The sequence below is a fragment of the Mizuhopecten yessoensis genome, unplaced genomic scaffold (assembly GCF_002113885.1).
Source record: "Mizuhopecten yessoensis strain PY_sf001 unplaced genomic scaffold, ASM211388v2 scaffold6443, whole genome shotgun sequence".
NCBI classification, from domain to species: domain Eukaryota; kingdom Metazoa; phylum Mollusca; class Bivalvia; order Pectinida; family Pectinidae; genus Mizuhopecten; species Mizuhopecten yessoensis.
The window spans coordinates 683,683-706,907 of NW_018406552.1; the positions used below are offsets into that span (position 1 = coordinate 683,683).

At 35.5% G+C, this 23,225-nt stretch overlaps 1 protein-coding gene across 3 annotated transcripts; it reads right to left on the minus strand.

The window, feature by feature from the left end:
• Nucleotides 1-4,966: 4,966 nt before the first annotated feature.
• LOC110452169 (myotubularin-related protein 9-like) lies at nt 4,967-21,156 on the minus strand. 3 transcript variants are annotated; one of them, XM_021500532.1, is made up of 16 exons: nt 21,069-21,156; nt 20,717-20,850; nt 19,016-19,176; nt 18,290-18,449; nt 17,676-17,827; nt 16,986-17,114; nt 16,101-16,257; nt 15,101-15,205; nt 14,790-14,915; nt 13,951-14,053; nt 13,455-13,593; nt 12,337-12,421; nt 11,322-11,391; nt 10,536-10,635; nt 9,032-9,159; nt 4,967-8,616 (listed from the first exon to the last, which is right to left on the minus strand). In XM_021500532.1, exons 3-16 carry the CDS (start codon nt 19,160-19,162, stop codon nt 8,532-8,534), a joined length of 1,686 nt encoding a protein of 561 aa, XP_021356207.1. In that variant the 5' UTR covers nt 19,163-19,176; nt 20,717-20,850; nt 21,069-21,156; the 3' UTR covers nt 4,967-8,531. The 3 variants fall into 3 exon arrangements, with proteins under 3 accessions (XP_021356207.1, XP_021356206.1, XP_021356208.1); XM_021500531.1 differs by lacking the exon at nt 20,717-20,850; XM_021500533.1 differs by lacking the exons at nt 4,967-8,616; nt 20,717-20,850 and having other exon boundaries at nt 9,028-9,159.
• Nucleotides 21,157-23,225: the final 2,069 nt, after the last annotated feature.

Sequence of the window (23,225 nt, forward strand, 5' to 3'; positions counted from 1 at the left end):
CCTTTTTAAAAAAGCAAACTGTTTCAAAGGGAAATATGGACCATTCACTTACAGGAGACAATTAATTGAACTGAAAGTGAGGAAAGTGTTTATTAGATTTGACTGATGTGCCAGGTACTTTTAATTAGACTGTAGACTGATGTTTTGAGATCCTAGTCTGTTGTATATTGCCATTGGATGTATTATATTATTATGAGAGTTTATGTTGACTATTAATGTTAATTCAATTGTGTTTCTCTAAAATGAACATGCCATAATATTTATCATGTCATACCGGTAACAAATACTGTTTGTAGTTAATTGTAAACTTATTGATATAGTGTTGTAAGTTCTTGTATAAAAGTCTATTTAGTGCAGACTGTAAAACAGTGCAAGTTTACTTGTCAGATCTTTCATATATTTCAAATTCAAAGTATTATTCAGTTTGAAGATAAGTTAATAATGTTAATAGTGCTACAATATATATTCGTATCAAGTTATTCCCCCTGATTTGATGAATGGAAATCTCCGATTTCTTTTTTAAGATATATCAAGGAATTTATTGGTTAATTCAAATCATTATTGATATAAAACCACAATATATGATATGGGAACTTCTAAGTACCTGAAGTGACATTACAGTGGTCATTCGGTTAACCTTAGCTGATTCCGGTTGGTACAGAATATGTCGAGTTGTGACAAGTGCACAATGGTCTAATATTTTTTTTGTTATTTTATCAAACTTTTGGATATCAGATAATTTCAAAATTTGAACAAAAATGACTGGTAATTTTTTATTTTATTTTTGGCAAAAAGAAGAAAAACCGACAAATTTATATATGTATATCTAAGAGTACAGAGGAGAGTGTGTGTTGTATTATTACACTGTAGCAATGAAACGTTCTGTTATCACAATCTAAGAGTACAGAGGAGAGTGTGTGTTGTATTATTACACTGTAGTAATGAAACGTTCTGTTATCACAATCTAAGAGTACAGAGGAGAGTGTGTGTTCTATTATTACACTGTAGTAATGAAACGTTCTGTTATCACAATCTAAGAGTACAGAGGAGAGTGTGTGTTCTATTATTACACTGTAGTAATGAAACGTTCTGTTATCACAATCTAAGAGTACAGAGGAGAGTGTGTGTTCTATTATTACACTGTAGTAATGAAACGTTCTGTTATCACAATCTAAGAGTACAGAGGAGAGTGTGTGTTCTATTATTACACTGTAGTAATGAAACGTTCTGTTATCACAATCTAAGAGTACAGAGGAGAGTGTGTGTTCTATTATTACACTGTAGTAATGAAACGTTCTGTTATCACAATCTAAGAGTACAGAGGAGAGTGTGTGTTCTATTATTACACTGTAGTAATGAAACGTTCTGTTATCACAATCTAAGAGTACAGAGGAGAGTGTGTGTTCTATTATTACACTGTAGTAATGAAACGTTCTGTTATCACAATCTAAGAGTACAGAGGAGAGTGTGTGTTCTATTATTACACTGTAGTAATGAAACGTTCTGTTATCACAATCTAAGAGTACAGAGGAGAGTGTGTGTTCTATTATTACACTGTAGTAATGAAACGTTCTGTTATCACAATCTAAGAGTACAGAGGAGAGTGTGTGTTCTATTATTACACTGTAGTAATGAAACGTTCTGTTATCACAATCTAAGAGTACAGAGGAGAGTGTGTGTTCTATTATTACACTGTAGTAATGAAACGTTCTGTTATCACAATCTAAGAGTACAGAGGAGAGTGTGTGTTCTATTATTACACTGTAGTAATGAAACGTTCTGTTATCACAATCTAAGAGTACAGAGGAGAGTGTGTGTTCTATTATTACACTGTAGTAATGAAACGTTCTGTTATCACAATCTAAGAGTACAGAGGAGAGTGTGTGTTCTATTATTACACTGTAGTAATGAAACGTTCTGTTATCACAATCTAAGAGTACAGAGGAGAGTGTGTGTTCTATTATTACACTGTAGTAATGAAACGTTCTGTTATCACAATCTAAGAGTACAGAGGAGAGTGTGTGTTCTATTATTACACTGTAGTAATGAAACGTTCTGTTATCACAATCTAAGAGTACAGAGGAGAGTGTGTGTTCTATTATTACACTGTAGTAATGAAACGTTCTGTTATCACAATCTAAGAGTACAGAGGAGAGTGTGTGTTCTATTATTACACTGTAGTAATGAAACGTTCTGTTATCACAATCTAAGAGTACAGAGGAGAGTGTGTGTTCTATTATTACACTGTAGTAATGAAACGTTCTGTTATCACAATCTAAGAGTACAGAGGAGAGTGTGTGTTCTATTATTACACTGTAGTAATGAAACGTTCTGTTATCACAATCTAAGAGTACAGAGGAGAGTGTGTGTTCTATTATTACACTGTAGTAATGAAACGTTCTGTTATCACAATCTAAGAGTACAGAGGAGAGTGTGTGTTCTATTATTACACTGTAGTAATGAAACGTTCTGTTATCACAATCTAAGAGTACAGAGGAGAGTGTGTGTTCTATTATTACACTGTAGTAATGAAACGTTCTGTTATCACAATCTAAGAGTACAGAGGAGAGTGTGTGTTCTATTATTACACTGTAGTAATGAAACGTTCTGTTATCACAATCTAAGAGTACAGAGGAGAGTGTGTGTTCTATTATTACACTGTAGTAATGAAACGTTCTGTTATCACAGTATGTTACCTGTTTTGTATAGTGTTGTACGTATGTACACTGACTTGTCTGAATTACTAACATGTTTTATCTGTGTTAAGCCATATATACAGCCATTGGAAATGGGGACAAAGATAATACAGGGAGTCCTTATGAATGGAACAGAGTAAAATGGGCCCAGATATCCTTAGAAATGAAATAAGCCTTGGGGAGGCCATAGAAACTGGGTAAAAATAGCTCTTAGGGTCTTAGGGTCTAAAGAAACGGGATGAAATATGCCCAGGGAGTTGTTAGAAATGGTAAAAACAGTACTTGATTTCCAACCTGGGAGTCCCTAGAAGCAGCCAGTAAAAATGGCAACAGATTTCAATATTTTGTGGCTAAGAGCTATTATTATAGTTTACTACATCAGAAAATACTTAAACAGTCGGACAGTGAGTGATTAAATGTCCATGCCATATTTTTTTGCTTGTCACCTCATATACATGTAGCACCCATAATGTTACGTCAGAATCGATAAAACAGACATTTAAGATTGTTATTAACACAATCAATGGACACGGGTCAAAATGAAAAAACACAATCAATGGACACGGGTCAAAATGAAAAATAATAACAGGTTGATGGTCATAGAACAACTGTTTTAGTGATTTTTCTTTTGGTATTTAAGGTTATAAACATGATCTTGATTTTGTTTAAATTTCACAAGATTTACCCCCTTGTCCCACTTAAATGAATTTAAATCTTGTATGAAATGGTAACTATATAGCTCGTCTCTAAAATCTGTTGTCTGACGCGGGCTTATTACCATGCATGGAAGGCTTATTACCAATACAAGTGTTATTTGTTGACACACTTCTGTCCAATATACATATGTACATGTATGAATGTGATCAATTATTTTGGCTTAAACTTTAAAGCTAAGCTTTTCTGTGTGGGATTATTTTCTTATTTTGTTATTATTGCTGAATAATAAAAAAGATCTTAAAGATATATCAGTGTTTGTTTTATACATTTTTTCTCACAGCTCCAGATCCTGAACATACCATAAATACATGTAATTGCAAATAGTGCACTTTATTTAGGTAAAAATGAAAGTATCAATACATAGGAACGAACGAAAATCAGTCCTGGATCGCAAAATTTTAATATTTTTCAACAATTTTTCAGAAATATTTGGAAATATATTGGGTATTGTCTTTATCAAAATTAAATCCATGCCATGCTGACTGAGGCAGGATCCTTTATATATGCCTATCTTGGAAGGATCAACATACTTGCCCAGGGTTCTGACATTTGGCTAGTATAGAGAGCTATCAAGTTTCCTCATATCAATGACCCTGACCTAATTTCACGGTCACAAGCTTAAGGGTAAAATAAAAATATTTCAGCAATATTTTTTATGCATGGTCCAGAGGCCAATATAGCTAATCTGGATATTAAAGAAATGATGGCAAAATATTCTTGTTAAAAGTAGTATTGCAAATACCATCCCAATTTGTCTCCGACAGCAATCTGATTAAAATCATCTGTTACATGGCTTCATTAAATTCATACTACGCCTGAAACTATGCTGTTCGATACCCCTCGCTATTTATCTATCAACCATGACATTCCGATTCGCTGGCAAACTTTTGCCAGCGTGCCTCTGATTGGTTCATCTAAAGGTCACTTGAACGCGACCCTGACTGCGGCACATTCAGATGTTCAGGCGGAGCCATGTAACAGATGATTTTAATCAGATTGCTGCGACAGCAAATTCCGAGTACCATTAGTTGTATGTTGTTATAGGGTTAGCATCTCGATCAATTTCATGTAAATGGCTGGAAATTAAATCCCTGGGGCAGGGCATGACTTCCGGGCTAATTCTGGAAGCATACTTGTGTTGTTTTCTTCCCGTCAAGGAGGCATATATGTATGGTTATATAATAGGAATTTCGACCGTTTCAAGATATGACTATAAAGGACTGAAAAGTTTCACTCTACAGGTCTACAAACGTGACCCTGGGCCATTATAGAACTAAAGTAAAAGATTCTTAACCCATTCATCCCTAAAGTCACATTTGAACCTTACCAAATCATAGACTGGGCAAGTCCAGTTTACATATGTAGGGGTGAATGAGTACAGGGGCTGTTGTAGTCCTGATCAGCAGTCTTAGTTAACCTTCGATCGAAACGCACAAGATAGTGAAATTCAAACAAATAGCCCAATATTTGACTTACAGGCATGTTATTGCCCTAATGCCATGTTCATGTTTGTATGTTTGTATTTTATGCTTGCAAGAACAAACAAAGAAAAGCTTTTTTTATATTTATTCATTACCATAAAGCACATGTCATAAATTAAGTAAGATTTCACGACTTAAATAGCCAGTGTAAACAAAGATTTGTACACAATAACAAGCAGGCCCCAGTATGTCATATTACCTTTATATATATATATACTTCTTCTGTTCTCAAGTTGAGATCCAAAGACAAATGCACAAAAATCATTGGGTCGAATACTTTTCATTCGGTAAAATACTTACAAGAATAAATAAGAAGTTCATCAAATTTCTCAAGTTTTAGAGTGATAGCAAGTTATATTTTTCCTTGAAATAATTATTTTTATTCTAAGGTATGGACGGGATTAATTAGATTAATTAGAATCCATCAACCCTGTTTGATAATGATTAATAAAACCGAAAATATCCCCAGACACTGTGATTGTGACCCTGAAAGGTCAAATTACGTCCCGACATGGATATTATACACCTGCAAGCAAAGATATCATATCCTTGTATGATATCTATGGAAATATTTGTCAACTTGAATCAAAAGTGTATATATATTGGTGATACATGTGGCCAGGCTTAGCTTTACTTACATTATAAATGGCCAGTTTTATTAGAATATGAAGCCATGTAGAACATCAATATAATATTGCACATGCCCAACAGCTACATTTAGATGTGAAATATAGTACTTCACAAGGATGTTGTGATCTTATTCTATCTCTGAGTCAATAAGTCCGGACACAAACCTTGACACATCAGTCACCCAGTTCCCTAAGTTTTGGGGTTAGGTTTATGGAATGATTTATCAATGTTCCGTTGTTAATTTAATTCTGAACACTTTTTAGTGGTTAAATAACTTGGTACATAAAGTTGTTAGTTATGAAAACACAACACAATAGTATTTCTGACATCAAGTTATTTCGTACATTGCCTGTACCATCATTACAAGTTTTAAAATTTCCTGAATTTTATATCATTACAAGTGCTCACAGTTTTGTAATGCTGCCAATTGATTTCCTTTTAATTACTTTTTTTCCTCATTTTGTGATAACAAATTTCAACTAGATACCATGCATGAGTTTTTTACATAAATTATTCCAGGACCACCCTAGACATTGTATTTCTACAAGTTGGCAATCTTACACTGAACAGCGTCATGAGTTATAAATAGCATGGTCTTTATGTGGTCCGAAGAAATCTAAACACATATAAACACGACATTTTCGGTGGAATATTGAGGTGGACCTAATTGAAAACTGCAGCATATGACATACTGAAAAAGTTAAATAAACCACCTGGTCTGCATCTTAATACATTAAAATACTTTCATTAGAAAAGAATCTTAACTTCAGACCATTTGATATTTTTAGTGTTGTATCATAATACCGGTAAACGGTAAATAAATCACATGTACACACATTTAGTCCGTATTGTAAAGGTGTACGTAAATTCATTAAGTTTTCACAGAGTTCTGTTTTAAATAATTGATTTATATACAAGTGAAAATGTCCATTGTTATGTAGTTCTTAGAGCATAACCAAAAAAATGGGACCTAAGGAAATATAAGATAGGCTCTCTATAAACAGGAGAAAACTAAACAAATGAAATTTGGATAAACAAACAAAATTCAACATCAAAGCAAAATATGATACCTAATGCTTTCACATTCTTTATGTTAAAGATCACAGATGATCACATTTTATGTTTAAATAAAATGTACAAAATATATACATAAATGAAAATACTTCAAATTCAACACTTCGCTTACATAGTATTAAGCTTGAAATACTTCAAACTAGAAGTAAAACCTAATGTATATTAGCTACTGCAGTAGGTCACACAAAACGAGTCAGATCGACGAGCAAACCAGTGAACTGTTTTTTTCTGTCAAAAAACACAACCTGACATCTAACACAGAATCTTAATACAAGGTTTCTACAGACTAACCAACATCTAACAGTCAGAACTATAGAAAGCATGGTGAACTTATCTAGAAATAAAATACATGCACCCACAGGTTACAGAGAATGTACATGTATACAAAGGTGAAAAGACTACGAGATACATGACAGATGGATAGCAGTCAGTATCGAATAATACAGGAATTTTACAGAAAGACAAATACCCGTCCACTTGTGATAAACTCTATTATAATTTGTCCCTACAATAACAACAACATATTGGATTGAATTGGATTATCACATGATTTTGAAATAAAATGCATTCCCTTTTCATGGAATAGTTTCAGGCTTGCTTTGGCAATTTATTCTCCTCCATTGTATGGAGACATCTTTAAAAAATCTGCAAGACTTATCACTTATGAGTTCCAAGTATCTTTGCCGAATAGAAAATTAATTATTCTATTTTGGTATCATAAAGCCCAAGGGAAACATAGCACACCTCGGTGAACATAGCATGCCTCGGTGAACATAGCACACCTCGGTGAACAAAGCATGCCCCAGTGAACATAGCACACCTCAGGTAAACATAGCATGCCTCGGTGAATATAGCACACCTTGGTGAACATAGCATGCCTCGGTGAACAAAGCACACCTCAGGTAAACATAGCATACCTCGGTGAACATAGCACACCTCGGTGAACATAGCATGCCTCGGTGAACATAGCATACCTCAGGTAAACAAATATAAATGTCTCCCCAAACAAGAGCATTAAATTTACAAGGATAATATTAACACATTTTTATAGGGAGACCTGTCTTTATAGCTGAACACCAGTGGAGACCTAGACAAGTGTCTTGTTTATTCAGGTTTTCAGATTATAAAGGATAATGATGTGGACAAATATCACTACATCATTCCACAATACAGACCCCCTGTGTTCAGCACACACAGCATGACAAAACAGTGACAAATACAACCAAAATATCACAGAACTGGAAGCAATAAATTGTGATCATTCAAATTTTTACATTTTAACTACAATGTGTTAATCTAGATAGTACAACAAAGGACTCCCCAACAATTCCAAAGTCGGAATTGAGATCATAAATACTGGACAATCATACAAACGTGTACATAAATTAGGTTTACCTTATCTGACCTTACAGAACACACATGCCTCTGTACACATACCTCTGTGCAGGTAGCCATGTACACGTACCACCAACTGTTCTGGATAGCTAGTTATGTAGAGTACTATAACTTTAGATTTAATTTCACATATTTCACAAGAATTTGGAAAAAAAAATCTCATATCTTTCGATCAAATATGCTTAACCCTTTCACCACTGTAGACCATAATGGACTCATCCATATCAATGCATGGCAGAGTCTACTGAAGGTACATAGGGGTCTAACATTTGTTAACCTGAACATCGTACTATAAATTTTAAAGTCTTAACTCTATTTTTTAACAGGACTTTTCCGTTTTTCTGCAAAAAAATTAAATGTCTTTATATCATCTCTGATCTTCAGTTGGGAGATAATCTTTGTGTTTTAAGTTAAACAGTTTTCAATATGTTTGATGCATGCTACATGTCCATAAAGTTCATTTTAGCTCATCATACATGTTTTCCACACTTGGTCCATCTATGTAAGTCCCTGTTGATCACTTATAAATGCCATTTATTTAATCTATGGTACAGTCAACGTCCAGTCCGACTGGCATGATCACCCCAGCTCCGATGGCCTCTTTTTCCAGTGACGCCAGTTGTCTGAAAGTACACAGGATTTTAATCACACCGAGATCTTCTGAAACTATTATACTATGACATCATCATGGACATATCACTGTAGTAGTGATTCTGAATGACAGATTACATAGTTTGGATGTATATTAAATTTAAGTATTGCCAATTAATGTCATTCAGTGTGTTCCCAACTTTTAAATAAATATTCAATCCATACATTTATCTGCAGGTGGATAAGAATTGGTTCCCTATAATTAGAGCGTCTCGGTTGCTTTCTCCAGTGATGAAATAAATCTAGAGACTAATGTAAAGGGACTCTAGGTCTGAAGCCTCAGGTTTATATTACACAGATAACTTTTTTGTATGTGATAGTAACTTAGGTGATATAAGAATGCCAGACAGGATAGACAACTCTATTAACCCACTCTCTAGCAATTACCTTCGGAGTTTTGTAACCTTTGACCTCAGCTCTTTGTCATACTCTCTAATCTTGGTGATTTCTTTCCACGCCTCCTTCTGTTTTGATTGGTTGATCATTGATCGCTGGTAAAGTCCTGCCCATAAACTCTAAAAATGAAAATAATCCGATATATACAATGTTGTGTCAATATCAATGCTTACTCTATTTTCATTGAAAATGTTGATTTATACACAAAGTATAAAAAATCTTTGCTCCTCATCCAGATTTTCAACCTTCCAAAAAACTTGAAAAGTTTAAGGTTTGAAAGGAGATTATTTATAAACTTGAAATTTTCTAAAAAAAAATCTAATAAATAGTCAATATTTTCTTCATTTTAAAAGAAACCTTTTTCTTCAGATTGTCCATGACCTTTAGCTTTAAATTACAAAATCTAAATGTAAATAAAAACTTCAGCCAAAGAAAAAATATTGTCTATAAGAGTTTCTTGATTCATCAAAATATTCAACATTTTCTTTCTAATAGGTTTCTATAAAAACGTGTACAGAAAACATAAAAGATACAATGCTTGTGGAAAGACAAAAAGCTAATTTTGAAACTACTTTCTAGAAAATGTCTTCCAAGACACGAATGTCCCTTTGGCCCTGCAACTTTTGCTGTTTGACAATTTACTTTATCAGTAGTAATACATGTAGTGACTCTTTTCTGGTTCACCTATGATTATTTAGCAACAACAACATTGGCATCAACCCTGAGATACAAGCTGATCCAAGGTATAAGCATACTTAACCTTTGTATAAACTTTGAAATAAAGCTGTTCACAATAATGAATCAACACGAGTTACCCTGGTACAATGGGACAGGACGGACACACATCCCCAAAATAATATTGCAGTAGAATAAGAATGAGTTGTGATGTTAATTGTTTTGTCTATATGGCCCATTCCCAGCTATAATACCAAATATCACATAACTGACTCATTTTACCCTGTCATACGGCCATCTCATAAATATGGTATTGCACACGTGTAATAAAACCTAAAAGGTGCTGCGATTGGTCAAAACCGTGGGAATATATTCCTACACCACTACAGGTACTACTTTTATTTACTATACAGCACGATATATTTACTGTTATATAAATAAATTTGAAATGTTAATTTTGTCATTATTATTTTCATTGCATTTTTAACTGTTCATTATTTTGGAAAAATCTGGAACTAGTTTTTCCTGCATGGACCGGCAATACTAAAAAGTCATCTGATAACACATAATTGTGTTTGATGTTTTTCTTTCAAACTATTAATGTTATGTGATATTAAAATAGAATCTTTCATTCGTGTCCATATCATATTGATATTATTAAACTTGTTCAATAGATTCAATAAGACATGGACACTCATGTAAGATCCTTTATTTACCAATCTTTGTAGGGCAATATACAGTCAAATGATTCCAAGAGGCATAACTTACCAAACTTTGTAGGGCAATATACAGTCAAATGATTCCAAGAGGCATAACTTACCAAACTTTGTGGAGCAACAGACGGCCAGATCACTCTAGGATTTGGGTCATACATAGGATTAAGGAAAACGCCCAAAACTTCTGGTCGAGCTAAATAAGTCCTGCACAAAAAATGTGAATGTTGGATATCAATACACAAGAACTGTTCAACTTGAGCAGTTTTTAATTTACGCAATGGTAAATTTAAACAGTGGTGAATTTGCAATTTCAAAATTACTGCATATTTTAGTGAGTTTAATATTAAGTGACTCACAATTCTTATATATTATACATGTATAATGAATTCTGACCAATTCCAATACTGACTCCTAATAGCTAAATATACCTTATCACAGTTATTGAATCCCTATCAAAAGATTCATTTTTTTGAAAATTCTAAAACATGTACATAATAGAATAGTGTGTGATTTAAACAATCAACCTATTACTGCATCTTCTTCCTTTGACCAAGATAATCTCTCAAAAAATATCAAAATTAGACAAATATAATCAAAACCATCCTTTTTTAGCCAGGTATTCAAGTCATTCGCTTTCTTAATGCATCTTCTTCTGTGCACATTTGATTCAACTTTTAGAAATTCCATTTGAAGTATTTTCATCATATATTCTTTTTATACAAACATAAAGGGAAAGCCTCATTATAAAGAGTTCAGAGCATACTTAATCTAAAGAATGGTTATTTGTATGGGTATGGACATCAGGAGGAATTTAACAGTTAGCCTTTAACATAAATCATTGAATAACTGAGCTGCTTGCCTTTTATACTGGTAACTTAAATCAAACTCACCATAGAGAAACACTTTTCTTTGATAAACGGTAATGCCTTCTTTCTCGTTCATTATTGCACAGGAATGTACCTGGAAGAAAAACATTTATCTGTTAACACTTTTTAGTAATATAAGACATTTTAGTCCCTGTTTTTATCCTTCATCTGATGTGTTTTCCAATGGGATTCACATGAAGGCTGTCCAATGGAACAATGGATATTGTATTGCTCTGATTTCTTGTGACCAAACTCTAAAATTTCGGTACTGCTTTTGATATTTTATAACAATTTGACATCATAGAAATAGTAAATTGTTTCCTCACGACAAGGATCAACCATGATGGTGTTTATAGAAACTAGAATTGTGTCAGTACCACAAAGATGCCTCACTCCATCAAGGTCACAGAAGCCATGCTCAAAGGTCAAGGTTACAAAAAGTCAATCAACATGCTGCCCTATAGGAGGAGCATCAGAAGGTGACGCTGTACTGTGATCCTATAGCTGCAGTATTTAATCCACAACTGACCTAAATTCAAAAATTAAGCTATTGTGACAGAGGTCAGGTCAAAGGTCAGGTCTCAAAATGTTGCACAATATATTTGATCTACTCATACCTGGTAAAGGCACACAAAATATACATAATCAAGAATAACATTTTTAAATCCAATTCTGGAACTAAAATATTAATAACCAGAGCTCGTATTCATGAAACCCAAATTCAGATTCTGTGCTCAAGTCCAATTTCTTGTTCTGTCGATAGATTAATAAACTAGAAAATGTCTGTAAGACATAAATGCCCCCGCTCAGGGATTGGACGGGACGGGACGCTACGAACATGGGCAACACTATATGCACCCCCCATTTTATGGTGGGGGCATAAAAATAACAATTTCTCAATGATTTGAAAGAATTTTTGAGAGACTGAAAGTCAAACACCATTTTCAAATATTTCATTTGAATTTTTTACCGTTCCACTTGATTTCATGAATACAGGCCCAGATTTTCAGTGAGAGTAAGTGCTATTCAAGTCACTCACCAAACTGTGAGGAATATGCATGCTGTTGTAACAAGATGAGGAAATCTTCAGTGAACTCAAAAGAACAGGGAAACTGCTGCCAGATCTGAAAAAAATAATAATGAAAAACATCAATAAAAAGTCATTATTCCGAACCAACTTGATAGCCCTTAACCCCTTCAAGCCACAGGTAAAATATTATGACCCGAAATTTGAAAGCAGGTTCTTACAAAAAAAAAAATTTGAAAATCGTAGTGCATTTGACCCCAGTGTCTTTGAAAGTGGGTTAATGTTATTTGAAATTATATCACTTCATCAAGCTATAGGACAAATATCATGACTCAAGGCCTCATACTTCTGTAGATGGAAATGCTTTGAAATCTGAAGCACAATTGGACAATACAACCGTTTAAGTATCTAGGTAAACATCTTACAATTATTATTTTTTTGTCTTTTATCCTTTATAATGAACGAAAAGAGGAATAGATGGCCAATGTACAGTGCAACATGCAATACAGTGCCATCACATAACCTCTTAGGTATATTTATTTGCAGATACTAAATTTCACAACAAAACAATTCAGGATTATATTTGACAATCAATTTGTGATTTTAATCTATATGTACATTGTGCTTTAACTTAGCACAGTGCATCTTCATGTCTAAACCTATAATATAGGGGATATGGAAGTTATACCCAACATCAAGGACCATTACTGTTCTCAGAGTTTGACTTCAGGGAATACTGTACACCCGGAAAGTTTTGCTGCAGTTTAACTAACACTTTTCTTCCCCTTGTAATGAGAGTGACAGCAAACAATAATGTTCACCATAACAAACATATTAATCAAATGTAAAGGGAAAAGTTAACACCGAGAGAATATGGATTTAACCCGCAGATCTAGAGGGCCAAAGTTGGCCAGGGCAAATGTTCCTGGTATACCATTTTGGTTAGTCAAAAAACCTCATGATTTTTTTTTGCAGATTTTTCCTTTCAAAAGCACAAATTGAGTATACAGTATTAAATTGCATTGGTCTAGACCTTAATTATTATCTAAACTTAACTTGGATATCATTCACAGCTGACCAGCATTATACCTAGCGTTTGACCAGAGTGTATCATTTTGGGGTAGCATTACCTGCCAGACACAATCGAGAAACATTAAGAACGTCGGCGACTCCTGACGTGTCTTGGTTGTGGCATATGCAGACTTAGCACATCTGTCACTGAAAGGATGACCAGCCTGGAGCCATTCCCGCTCCACTAGTGCCTCAAACCTGACAATTAAATTAAAATGTATAAACAAAATGAAGTAAAGAGTCGCCAAAACATATATCTTAAATCTCAGTGGCCCTCAGAGCTGTCTCATAAGCTGCATGACTTATCATACAGTTTATATCTCACTCTTAGGAAAACAGGACTATTTTACAGAATTTTTAGCCAGCTTGCTAGTACCCATCTGCATAGATGAGTAGGCTGAAAGAATTAGTATTAAGGACCCCAGGATGAATTGGGAAACATTTTTTTACTTTCTGGAGTCAAATACTTGTTATCACAAAAGCCACTGAATACATGATGTGGTTATCTATACCAGGTTTACAAACACTGTAAGTGACAGTACACATTGTTCTCACCCATTAATGGTTCGACAATCGTGATCAAGGATCAACTGGACAAGGGAGGTAACTTGAAGTGTAGTATCCAGTCCCTCGGATCCATGGACCAACACAGAAGCTCCTGTAAAGTGTGATTACCACATTACTTATCAATTGTTTGGCTTCAGTAAAACAATCTGTTGTGGTATCAAATGCACTGTATCTTATGTTATACATACCATATAAAGTAGTTTACCTGTATACATACACAGGTGTGACAGTTTACCTGTAAACATACACAGGTGTGACAGTTTACCTGTAAACATACACAGGTGTTACAGTTTACCGGTCTACATACACAGGTGAGATCGTTTACCTGTCTATATACACAGGTGTGACAGTTTACCTGTCTACATACACAGGTGTGACAGTTTACCTGTCTACATACACAGATGAGTGGTTTTACCTGTATACATACACAGGTGTGACAGTTTACCTGTCTACATACACAGGTGAGATAGTTTACCTATATTCATACACAGGTGTGACAGTTTACCTGTGTATATACACAGGTGTGACAGTTTACCTGTCTACATACACAGGTGAGATCGTTTACCTGTCTACATACACAGGTGAGATAGTTTACCTGTCTACATACACAGATCAGACAGTTTACCTGTCTAATTACATAAGTGTGATAGTTTACCTGTCTACATACACAGGTGAGATAGTTTACCTGTATACATACAAAGATGGGACAGTTTACCTGTATACATACACAGGTGAGATAGTTTACCTATATACATACACATGTGAGACAGTTTACCTGTATACATACACAGATGAGATATTTTACCTGTATTAGATGAAATACCTACCTTCAGAGTCCATACACTGTGCTACAGTACAAGCACAGGTAAGAATGTCTTTGATGTTTGTAAGCCAGTTACTAGATTCCAGTTTAGACAGCCACTTGTCCATACTAGCCCCATTGTCACTGCAGGCTGGAATAAACACAGCAAACAATTATTAACAAGGAAAAACGGAAGTGGTTACATTCCTAACAGAAATGAATGTAAACATCTGATATTTTGTAGAAGTATTTTGATAATAAGTTTGAATATCTCAATATCAGGAAGTTTTCAATTTTTTGCTGTGTTGTAAGACAATGAGATGCAGCCGTACTTACCTTCCATTAGTTTGATAAGGGACTCGTGGAAGTGTTGTCGCCGTTCTATTGGCTGGTTAATTCGCCTCCACTGTGAGTAGTGTGCCTCTGGCTCGTAACCGCCACCTGTGGCATCAGAGGATATCTATATCAATAAAGTCTTTGTTAATTCATGTTACTTTAACAAACATAATAGTGTTTAACAAAAAATGAAAAATAAAATATTCATGTCCTAATTTTCTGACAATCTTTCGACTCAGGATATTGTTTTATTTTGAGTTTTACCATTCACGCAACAAATAAGGTCATATGAAGACGGGTGCATAGGGAGACGTCACCAAAAGATACTCTAAGAGTAGGAAAAGACAGATCTCAAGTACTGCAATGAGGGCAGAAGATCAAATTTGGTCTCTTCAATATCCTCCAAATAGAAGACCCTACGGGTACATTCGCGTATCCGGTTGAAACAGTTGAACCGGTAAAGAAAACGACGGGTACAGATTTGGACCGAGGCTGACCTCAGAAAAATTTGGTACGTGTAGATCGAGGGGTCCAGACGTACCTGACCAAAACTAAAATGCTGACTATTGCCAATTTGCGATATTTCTTTCTTAAACAATGTCAAGTCACATGTAGTTTTTAAGATACGTTATGTATTTTAGTGGATGCGTGAGAGAAGGGCTTAATATTCTTGATACATTGTTTTTTATTCTCCGAAACTGTGGATTTTATGCTCTGTTTATAGAACGGTCCAGGTGTGTTCGTTTATCGTGGAAAATTTCTGCGCCACACGTACCTTTTCAACCGGGATACGCGAATGTAGCCTAAAGAAAGTCCTTGATTCTGCAAGGGGGTTCTTAGTTGGGTCCTATATAAGTTACCTCCCCTGATTCTGCAGGGCTGGGGGAATCCTACATTAGTGCCTCTTCCAACATGCATGTGGTATACAGTAGGTCTATTCCTATCCTGAACCCTTACTATTGTGCATGTACTATTAACCTGAAGTCAACAAGACCCACACCTTTACTCTGGGCTGACTTGGCAGCACTTGATGACCTTGTGTCCACAATGTATCCACGCTTGCCAATGCCAAGGACAGAGTTGACCAGTTTCTCGTCTTCCCGACAACGCTTATTGTTCTGACCCGTCAGAGGCTGACTACTCCGCATCATCACGGCCTGCATGAGACATTAAAATTCAGTGATATAATAATTGGAGGTACCTATGTACCGCTGTATCACAACCTAGATCGTAGGTCGTCTCAAAGCGGTTCACAAATTATTTCAGTGGTTATAGGGCCTTCGCAACCAGCCAATATCTTTCTCAACTCCCTGGGGAGCATACAGCCGGGGCTACCATTTCAGCACTCACAGCTAGCATTCTACAATTCTAGCACTACCCAACCACATACTCATTTACAGCTGAGTAGACTGGAACAGGCGGAGTACAGTTTTTTGCTCAAAGATACAACACAGTGCCATGACGTGAGTCGAACTCACAACCCTTCGGTCATGACCACTAGACTACTGTGCCTCTTAAAACTATTACTCAGGCCCTTCTATAGCATGTTTTATATGACACCATGAATGTAATGTAAAAATGGTGTTAAAAGAAAATTGTTAAATATATATGTTCATATTTAACTTATTCACCCCTGACTTTTCATAATGGACTATTCAAACCTTTGAACTGGAAGACTTCAAATGTGTCTTCAGGGGTGAATGAGTTAAATGAATAAATGAAAAATCTCCAGACCCTTGGGTGATTATTCAGCAGAGTCTCAGGTAAGACAACCAAAACAACACCCCTAAGGTTGGAGATCTCTCTGTCACACCCTAAATGTAGGGGAAGATTCTATTCATCAATATTATAGCATGATCTGAACGTCATACCTATAAGGTTTTACCTTAGTTTGTTTACTGTAATAGCTAAGAACTGGAAATCGGCCATGCTGACGAAACTGGGCTGCTTTTACAAGCGTGTCGTCATCAACTGTCTTAGGAACAATGACAGCATGTGGATATGACGGACATACCTACAAAATAAAGGAAACAACGCCATAAGGTAGTGACCAGTAAAACAACATAAATACCATGCAGCAAATGAAGAAGTTCAAACAAAAAGCAATGTTCAATACTTGAAGTACCGCTTATAAGAACATTTTCTACAAATCCTAATACATTTGTTAATATGTAATGCAACGGATTTTGGTTTGATAAAAGAATTTGTTTTCATTTTCGTTTAAATTTCAAATGTGATGTTAGCACTGTTTAAACTATACTATTGATTGTTTTCATAAAATTCTACTGTTCAGCCTTGATAATCCATTCCCCTCCATTCTTAGCAACAGTGGCTTGTTTGTATGAAGACTTGATTACTGGGACAAGTTTGTATAGCAAAAGGGAGTGAATCTGACATCTTAAACACAGTCTGAATAGCGTAACAAGCAGATAATGGGTGGATGAATTAACAAGAACAAACTTGAGCAATAATTCTTTTAATTTCAATATTTCAAGAACTTTTCCCCATTTTATATTTTATACTTAGAGAAAAAACTTGAATATCATTGACTATAGGTTAGTTCATCCCCGCCTACCGAATAGTCCTTGTTGACGTAGCTAAGTCTCCATTCCTCCGAGCATTCCTTACAACGTGTGTACTCATTCTCAGGGAGAAAAGCCTGCCAGCCGTCCTCCAGAGGCTCAAACATGGCACGGTAGAAAAATGGGTAGCTCAATGTCAGGTTATCTGTTAAAACGACCATGTTACATGTTTTAAATGAATTGATTGCGACTAGCTTTTATTAACATTAAATGAAGGCAGGGAGAAACTTGGGTGAACCAGAGATGGTGTCAAAGCCAGTTATAATACTGGACTGTTTAAGAATTTTTTGTTTTGTCTTATAATCACTCACACCACTTCTGGAGCCTTGCAATGCAATGAATCTTCAAAACAGGTGTAAAAAAAATATTGTAATAATGCAGGGGTGTAATTAGCCACTGGTCCACTGGCCCGTGGTTTTCCACGCAGTTCAGTAGGTTTTTCAACCAGCTATCCCGCCAGGCCAGTAGATATTTTGTAAATTTATCTAACATTTCAGCAGAACTGATAAGCTTTATTTTCAGCCAAGAATGCTCCACAGAGCTTCTAGATTTCAAAATTTTCTGGGGAAGCAAATGAAGATAGACGGTAATTGTCCAGTGTCCTTACCAATATTGGAGAGCTGTTCTATGGAAGCCCCGACATTGAGACAGTCCTCTGCCGACTGAAACTCGAGGGCGACCAGTGTAAAGTCTTTACACTTCAGCGATAGAATTCCACCGGGCTGAGACAGCTTCTTCTCTATACTGTCAACATTGTTGTGTAGCAGCTACAAAGTATATGGAAAATGAAAGTACTGTGTGTGTGTACGTACAGCTATGTAGAATTGGTACCATCTTTTAAATAAATTAAATACATTTTGTATTGAAAATGAGAGTGTATCTGTATACCAACTACAAAGTATGCAGAAATTACATGTTAAGATCACTACTTCTTTACTTACTTTTATAAGGGCAGCATATAAAGTACTGCACAGTATTCAGCAGTTCATCAGTCTATTTGCTGTAAGCCTTTTTTAAGGTTGCAACTACAGTTTAGATATCAGGTACGTATAAATTGTACTAGCGATTTTTATAATACTACTTTCAGTATACCAAGCAGCATGCTAGGAATTATATATATATGAATATATATATTTATCACTCAATTGCAATGGCATTGACATAATATGAATATCCCTACCAAGGTCAAATGGCTAACACGCTTCATGGAACTTGTCACATGCCAGTCAGCAATCACATTGACTAAGAATGCCAACGGAAAGCAGTTGAAATCTTAAATGGGACATGGAGGTCACAATTTAAATATTATACAACATGATGTATAAAGAATTACCCATAGTTCCTCCTTGTTGTCCTTCCGTGATGACAGAATGAGGTGATGCCCTGTGATACAAAGTGTTCCTTCAACAGACTTACGGAATGGCTTCCACAGAACCACATTGTTCACCATTGGCTTCTTAATAAATTCTGCAAACTCCATCTTTGGTTATCTCCCTTTTCAAAGAAAACAAGACATCTTACAGTCTTCATTTAGATTCTGTCAACAGAGTGCTTCTTTAGAGTCCTTGTTATTCAATAGTAAAATAGTCTGGATAAGTTTCTGAGAGAACCAGGAACTCTTATATAATTGTAGATCTGAGATACGTTAATGATCCAAGTAACGTCACATTCATCTATTGTTAAATATTTCTGTGTTATGATTTTAGTTTGGTGAAGAGGATCTGTATAGATCCTGTATCGGTAAATAAACTTCACTTAATTAACTTAAAACAAAATGAAACAAAACAATTTAATATACTGGGTCAATTTTGTAGATTATGCAAATTACACAGGATCGACTAATCAACAAACCGTACTGAATACATTTTTCTATTCAGAAGTGCACTCTGCCATCTGCCATCCCAAGATGTCATTGTACAATAAATCTGGTTAATCCAGGTGTAATAGTATAGAAGATATGCCCCAAAGAAACATTTTCAAAAGTGAAGGTCAAAGGTCAAGTCACAGGTCACAGAGACCTAACTCTTGCACTCTGCACTTCGCCATCTCCAGATTTCCAAATCTGGCTTCACCGGGTGAAATACAGAAACAGTTTAGAAGATATGCTCCGGACAAACTTTTTCAAAAGTTAAGGTCAAAGCATAGATCCCAGTGAGGTAATAGTGACCTTTGTCTTGCACACTGCACTCCGCCTACCCAAGATGTTCTTGTACGCCAAATCTGGCTACTCCATGTGAAATTATATAGAAGATATGCCCTGGACAAATTAACTTCTCGGGGAGACAGAAGGGCGCACAGAGTGCAAACCTATAGTACTAGTCCCCCCGGGGAACCGTTAGGGGACTAATTGATAACCCATTTATCAATGTATTATAAGGTATGTGTTGTTTAACATAGCAGATTTTTGTTGTCAGCAACTCAAAACTTTCCGACAAGCCCTTGTTTGCAACATTTCGTTCAAAAAGGATAAAAAATGAAGTCAGGAAAATGTATTGGTTTGGTTAAGTATTGTTTAACGTCCTATTAACAGCTATATATGGTCATTTAAGGAGACCTCCCCCGTGTGCAAGATGCATGCGTGTAGTGTATGAGTGTGTGTTTTAGGAGGCTGCGATATGTTTGTGTTTATCTCCTTGTGATAGCGCGGAACTGATGCCGACTTTATAGTGCTACCTCACTGAAACATACTGAAGACACCAAGCAGGATATCCCACCCAGTCACATTATACCGACACCGGGCGAACCAGTCGCCCCACTCCTAAATTGCTGTGCGTGAAGCAGGAGTAAAAACTACCATTTTTACAGACTCTGGTATGTCTCGGCCAGGGAACAGAACCTGAAGCCTTCCTCACGAGGCAAACGCTCAACTGAAGGCCAAAAGTGAGGCATTGTCAAGGGAGACATTAGTAAGAAGAAATTTGTTTCGAAAGAAGAGAAAAACTGCCAAAGAACCAAATGAGAAAATTATATAAAAAGTGAAAAAATATGACACGTCATACTCAGTGGTTTATTGTAAGGCAATAAGTTAACTGACCCATCGCCTATATGCGCCAGCTCCAGATAGCGCTGTTGCACGTTTTATCGAAAATCCGTAGTCTCTTTAGTCTGAGACTGATCGTCCAAAATGTTTCTCTGCCCTCAAACTGCCTCTACCACCAAGTCCAATTTCTAAAAATGTTGTTATTAAAAGAATAAGATGAGTATGTACGAATTACTCATGTATATTCATTATTATCTGTAATAACTAATCAAAATCTCGAAACCGAAATTCATGCAAACGACACCTATGTCGTATGGACCATTGCGGTACATATTCAACAGAGATACCCATCATGTGGTTTCAAGCAAATAACAAGATACCACAATTCTGAGGCTTTACTAGTTACCGATTGGGGACTGATCCGTGATTATTCGACGGAGAAGCAGGAAGTCAGGGGTGTCCAACCATCTCCTCCTATCCGGCATCGATTTTGTAGTTCACGATAGGCCACATAAATATTGTGAAGTTTTTAGAAATTATCTTTAAAAAAATCAAATTTAAGAAAAATGATAAATATAGATAAATCTGACTTAATATAAAACCATTTTAGTTGAAAAGTTGTTGGACTAATACTAAATAAAATTAAGTAAGGTTTTGTATATTTTCGAGGCTATCACGTAAAGTAATATTAATTACAGCACGGGAGTGACTGTATCAACTGGCACAGTCATCGTTGATATGCTTGATTATCGATTGACATCATTGGAAAGCCTCTGACTATAGATCTAGCTTCTTTATTTTACAACATTCTTATTTTTATTTTATATTGCTGGCAAAATATCCTACCTGTCACGGAATTCTGATGCACATAGTTTGATATGCATGTACATTGGTATCTAGATATCATGTATTATCATTTATATAGAAAAATATACCTCAGTGCCTTTTCCTGAACCCCGTCCTCAATTACTTACAAACAGCATATGTCAAAACAGACACCATCACAAGTAATGATCTCACCATCCAATTAGCAAAAACTATACGTACTGTACATAACAAAAGGATTTTTTTTTATATAAAATAACATTTTTATCAAGGGAGATAATTCATATAAGTTTTCTCCCTTGTTTAGATGGGCTTTAAAACAAGTTACTATACTTTGGCGAATTAAAAAAACAAAAACAGCACGAGTACATTAAAATGGCCCTCTGCCGTTAACCATCAAGTCAATATTGACTGCAACAGTTACATTTCATATAAAAGTGAGAGTAACTAAAATTGAGCCATTTTAACGCTTTAACGATAAACCGTTAAACAAAAGATAAAAACAATCGTTAGAATGACTTGAATGTTATATGGTCGTACAAGTGCAATGTTACTAATCCCGAAGAACACCAATACGTGCAAATACCTTTCAACATAATTAAGATTCTTGTTAACCCAGTTACCTACCGGAGATTTCTCTTTGCATTATCTCACTATTATTGAAGAAGATTTTTCTTGTTCATTACATTCTACCAGTGAAATATTTATTATTTTTATACCTAGCCGACCAATCAGAGATCAGGATTAATGAAACACGACGTTTTCTTACTTTGACATCACAAAAAAACTCCGTTTACGACTGTGTTTTTTTCATTTACAATTTAATTGTAAAATCCGTTGTAAAATATAGCTATTATTGCCATCAACGTCTTAAATATCCTTTGTAAAGTATTTAGTCGGTAGTCAAAACCAAGGACGTGGCCTGATCAGTGTATTTTCTGTGTAATGTGCTAACTGGAATGCCTTTTAATTGAATGGTGTAACTTTCTCTCTCTCTTTCTTTTCTTTTTAATGACGGAAAAAGTTCGTCCTACGTGTACGTACGTTAACTGTTACTACATGTACATTAACGCACCAACATATGAATGTAATTACTTACATTTAGGCACCTCGATACTCCAGGGGTTACACTCTCTGTACCCCTGGAATATCACAACAATACAGAAGGCTCAGTGAGCGCCATCATGTGGATCAGACGGGAAGACTTGTTTGATCCTTTGATGTACATCGAAAGAATCTCGCGGTCGCGTAACGGTAAAATTGTCTGGCTTTGAAGTCGGGCATCGCTCCTCTGTATCTTCAAAGGACATGTATCAGCTTAGCGATTGGTCAGGTTATTTTATCTGAGACCGATCAAATGGGTAGCTGCGTGCCTTAAATTTTGCTATCACAATTTTCATTCTTCAATTTTCATTGAAGGGATGAAGATAGCGCAAGTGAGCTTAAAATCTGGAGTATAGAGGCTGACATTTAGGGCAGGTATATCACCTGAGAATATCATATATACCGCCATTATTTGCACCCTTTTAATTCAGACTAGCAATCAGATAATACATGTTAATTCGATGTATCACCAAGCTGGACGGTACATAAAGGGACAGCTTTTGGGATCCGAGTTGTCAATAATAGAGGAATTTGAAGACTCTCTAGGAAAGAAATTCCTCAAGATTAATACTCGGTCATGCATATGGGATGATCCAGATTATATCAAGATACTATTTACATTTCATGTATAGTT

Excerpts from the sequence above, each read along its gene's own strand:
- LOC110452169 (XM_021500531.1), bottom strand. The coding sequence starts at position 19,162 with ATGGAGTTTGCAGAATTTATTAAGAAGCCAATGGTGAACAATGTGGTT. Across the intron at positions 11,392-12,336 it reads TGCATATTCCTCACAGTTTG|GTACATTCCTGTGCAATAAT; the intron begins GTGAGTGACTTG and ends TTTTTCTTCCAG. Across the intron at positions 8,617-9,031 it reads AAGGTTACAAAACTCCGAAG|ACAACTGGCGTCACTGGAAA; the intron begins GTAATTGCTAGA and ends GTGTACTTTCAG.